This window comes from Epargyreus clarus, unplaced genomic scaffold (assembly GCF_041222505.1).
Source record: "Epargyreus clarus isolate Ecla_fem2 unplaced genomic scaffold, WU_Ecla_fem_2.2 ptg000007l, whole genome shotgun sequence".
Classification (NCBI taxonomy): Eukaryota; Metazoa; Arthropoda; class Insecta; order Lepidoptera; family Hesperiidae; genus Epargyreus; species Epargyreus clarus.
The window spans coordinates 13996660-14001636 of NW_027332215.1; the positions used below are offsets into that span (position 1 = coordinate 13996660).

The window sequence follows — 4977 nt, forward strand, 5'->3', positions numbered from 1 at the left end:
TATACAAAAAGAAAACTGTAAGAAAAACGAAAACTAATTTTGATCCAGTTGATGCTGTTTTTAACACAGATAATATGTTTATCAGTATATACATATGTATTTCTGGTTTACAGATAATTTAAATTTATCAGCTGCTTACCTTTCTTTTCGAGATTAGGCTGTGAGTAATTTGTGTGTGAGGCAAATTATTGTTAATAATAAATTATTATGTTGCTTTTATACTTATTGTTTTATTTATACACCCTAATAATTAATATTACGGAAGAAGCTAGTAGAGCAATAGTAAAATAAGTTTCTAAGTAAACTAGTGGCCAAATTGACCTTATTAAAAATAATTTTACCCATAAATGTCAGACCCACCGAATATTTTTGTTAGACCGATGACAAACAGTCATTGGTCTGAAATTTCATTTTAGACGTAGACTTTGTTATTAAATTATAAGAACATAATAAAACCATATTTATAAATACACCATCATAAATCTCTTCTCTCTAAGAGAGGTACCGTAACTGTTAACTACAAAATGTTACCTGTGGACAAGTGGATCCGTCTAGTAAAAATAATTGCCCAGCATGGTGGTTTACGTAAAGCCTTAGGCAAACTCTGGCTTACTGATACTTTGAAGGTAGGTTTAAGAAATATTAATAGATTGAGGCAGAGGCGAACGCTATTGTCTGTATCGTTCCTTTGCGGGCCTAATTCTTGAACCACGGAGAACAGTGGCTGGAGTAGGTATAGTCCGCGTAAAACTGCGAGTCCGCTTTGAATATAGAAATGAATCGCGTCGTCATAGCAAATTGTATGCCTACACCTGCTCGCAACAACTTCAGAGCGGACTAGCATTTTGGCGTGGACTATCGGCCGGCTGCCGCAAAGAAGATTGAGGATTCTCCACGGTCAGACATGTACCTAAATTAAATTCACCTTGGAGTAGGTGCTCAGTAAAGAAAACTTTACATATGCATATGTATGTATTTAGTTTAATATGTTCCTATAATACTTACGACATCGACCTATTTACTACTAAATATTTAGATACTAAGATCTCTACGACAGAAGAGATAGTAGAAGGGCGGAAGTTCCCTCTTCTCAAATTAACTAAAATTATGTTCTTATCCGTGATCTTTTAGACTTCAACGAAATGTAGGAAAATTTTCGAGGTTTTCTTATTTCGGAGACCGCGTTCTAATAAGTATTCCTGCTTCAAGAAATAAAGCTTAGGTAATTTCGGCTGCGTCACGTTTAACTAAATTCCTGCATCCGCTGCTTTTTAAATGGTAACGCGACCCCATGGACGTCGTTGGTTACACATGCGTTTGCTACCTTTAGCATAAAGATTATATTCGACCGTTAGAACTTATCATATCTTCCTCAGAATGTAATCTTTCCGATAGGAGAGAGGTGAGCATCAGAGCACTAATAGGTATGGTAAATTTAATCACAAATATTTCACTACACCGTCTCGCAAAATCACCTATTACCTACTTTTTGTCCCAGCATAACTTATGATAATAAAGTAATTTGTTTTAAAGGAAGGAAAATTGATGGGATGTGATAGTTTTGGAAACAAATATTACGAAAATCAAAACTACATGCTAGGAAGAAGCCGCTGGGTAGAATATAACCCAAGAGTAAGTTGGAACTACGACGCTAGTCAGGTTGGTATTCTTTCATATCCACGAGAATATGGTTAGAGTTCATTATAACCATGGATACAAGTGACTCTCACCATGCAATGCCTGCAAATTCATGTTTTTCGTAGGTATTCGTTAAGTAAATAATTATGTACGACTCATTTTTTTTAAATGATAGCCTAGTGGTTGGTAACTCCCAGGTTCGAATCCTAGACATGCGCCTCTTATTTTTTCAGTTATGAGAGTATTACATATTACGTAATTGTCAACTGCTAAACCTATAAAGGAAAACATCGTGAGGTAGCTTAAATGTCTAAGGGTTTTAAACCTGTACCTATGAAAGATGTTTTTTTTATATGCTTCAATATATTAAGTTCTGTTAGTTAAACGACCGTAATACTCGTATAGGTAATAGAAATGTTAATTGAGATACGTTATAAGTTGTAGTTGCATTCGAAATGAAAATAATAAAGTATTCAGAAAATCACTAAAATAGTTTTTTTTCTATTTCATCTGTGAAACTTGATAAAAAGGAATTTACCTATATACAAATATTTTATACAAATATATTAAAGTTATATAGGTATTTATTAGAGATGCGTCGAATAGTGGTTTGACCGAATAACCGAATACCGAATACCGAATAATATTCAGTTAAACCTTTACCGAACCGAATATTCGGCTGAATTATTCGGTTTACCATTTTTTATGGTCTATTTGCTAGTTATGTGTAATTCATTAACACTAAAATGTTGATTTGAGTTTTAAAAATAAATACCGATTTAAGCTTTAAAATAAATGTGTATTATACTAATTATAGATTAAGTAATAAATGTGTTGACTTGAGATTTCAAAATAAATGTTGATTTGAAGTTTAATAGCTTTATTTTATTAGCTTTATTCAACACATTCTTCATAGGATTTGAGTTTCCCTTGTAATATAACATAAATCTTACATAAGAAGTTTTGTATTTTAGTCGTGTATCATGTCGTGTACACAAGAAAATAGTTATACTCGAACCGAATATATTCGGCACCAAAACCGAATAATTCGGCCGAATACAAATAGCAAAAAAGATGCCGAATACGCCGAATACCGAATACCAAACGAATATTCGGTGCATCGCTAATATTTATTAAAGTAATAATTAAACATAGTTTAGTTTAGCTTTATTATTTAGATTTTTTTATTTATTGGTTATATTTTTTATTAAAATTCAATATATTAAAAGTAAATGGACTCTGAGGTTAAAACCTCACATTATTCCACTAATTAGAATGTGATATAACCCGTGGATACGATAACCCCACTACAAATCAACCTATGAAATGTCAGAAACTAAACACGTGTCGATAAATAACAATATTATCCTCATATACCTACTTACTTGCATGTTTTCAATTACATTATTGTACTTGCTCTATTTTTATTGGTAGAATCTTAGATGACTAAAATACATAGATAGATCACTCCTAATAAAGTGAACCAGTTTTGAGACTTGAAATTCTTGCGTAAATAAAGTTTTGCCACGTCTCCGTGCTAAAATATTCGTAAAATATCTAAATACTTATTTATCAATTACGTAAATTATGTAGTATTAGTTATTTCTCTAAAAATGTTTTTATTTGTCAAGAATTCAGAAAATAACTGACAAATCAGCCTTTTGTGACTTCCTTCATCCAATGTCAAGGCGGTGAAGTATCTATTTTACTTATCAAAGAAAAATATTATTCTCTGGAATATACTCGCTATTTCTGTGAGAATTTCCCTTTAAATTCCTTCACTGTGCTTGTCTGAGCATTTCCAATTACTTAATGCGAATATAGATGGTGCTGGTCATACTCGTATACGTAAGGTTAGGTATAACGTATATATTTGTTAGAATTATTTCGCTACAAATACGACTTTATTTATTGTATCTACTCGCTTTTAGGCAGTTTTGTAATTTTTTTAAATAAATTTTAAATTAAATCAGGTGACCCCAGATTGGTTCGGTTGGTTACATTACAAGACGGATCGAGTGCCCTGTGAGGATTGGGCCAAGTACTGTCTACAGAGCTGCTGTTGGTGCCACTGTTGGTTGCTACCGCACCAGGAGAACATGAGCGCCACCAAACATGCTTACTACCCTTATAGCACGATTCGGCCAAAGATACACGTTTGGGATGGTAAATGCTAATTTTCATTTTTTATTTAGCTTAAGATTGAAGGTGGTAGAACCCTTTGTCGGCCACAGATGCGCTGCTACCCCTGAGGACTAAGCTGGAACGCCTCGGAAAAGTCTGTCTCCCTTACCACAGCCTTCAAACCGGAACAAGGCAGCGCCTAACACTGCTATTATTAGGTAGAAATAGGTGTGGCGGTGGTGCCGCCGGAGTCGAACCACAAAAGGTTCTACCACCTTCAAAAACCTTATAACACGTTTATATAATACGTTAGAACGTAAGACATAGATGTCTTTTGATGTACATAGGTAAACGAACCCTAACCTACTACTCTGGTAAAGGTGGTTGTTTAAATAGTGAGCAAGAAATACGTAGCCGTGAGGTCTCAGTGCCGGTAGATCATAATTATATAAGAATACTTTGGAAATATTCTTATCAAAGCCTGACAAAGTGCGAATTTCTAAACGTTCACCGGGAATTGAAACCAGAATTAAATATTGCGTGTCAGACTGGTATGATCACTGTAGCACCTTAGGGGTTTTTTTAAATACCCATAATCCTGTTTAAGAGCTTTAAGTCTGAACAATTTGTTTATTTATTGCAGGCCTGTCGGTATGCAACCGGTGCTGTTACGAAACCACATAATTCGCCTGTAAATCTACAAGCATAAAAAGCTTATAACATTATTATTTAAATTATGAATTAATAAATTATGAACAATATTATTCATTAATGATTTGCGGTAAACGCATAATTACAGTTAATTGCTTCCTTTCAATGCTCAAAACTATATTGATGAGTTTTGGTTCACTCATAGATGGCGTTACTGGTAGGCAAATATCAAACACATGTATCATAAATACACGATGGGTAAATGGATTAAGTAAATTGGGGTCGTGTTAAGTAATCCCAAATGTTTTTCATGCCACTGTAGACATATAGATAACGGAACTCTTCATTAATAATCAGTTATGATCAGTGATCTTACGAGATTGTATCTTATAATCATAGATTAGTAAAGATACTTCGCCGCCTTGAAATTGAATGAAGCCACAAATGGCTTATTTTAGTAAGTTCTTTTTTTGAACCCTTGACAAATAAAATCATTTTTAGAGAAAATTTACGAATAAATAACTAATTTACGTAATAATTACGTAATTTACGTAATAAATAAAT

The 4977-nt window shown here is 33.4% G+C and overlaps 1 protein-coding gene across 1 annotated transcript; it reads left to right on the plus strand.

The window, feature by feature from the left end:
* The first annotated feature begins 342 nt into the window (after positions 1-342).
* LOC140743470 (probable NADH dehydrogenase [ubiquinone] 1 alpha subcomplex subunit 12) lies at positions 343-4523 on the plus strand. The gene is made up of 4 exons (XM_073074763.1): positions 343-626; positions 1534-1659; positions 3612-3804; positions 4406-4523. The coding sequence occupies exons 1-4, from the start codon at positions 525-527 to the stop codon at positions 4444-4446; spliced, it is 462 nt and encodes a 153-aa protein (XP_072930864.1). The 5' UTR covers positions 343-524; the 3' UTR covers positions 4447-4523.
* The last annotated feature ends 454 nt before the right edge of the window (positions 4524-4977 follow it).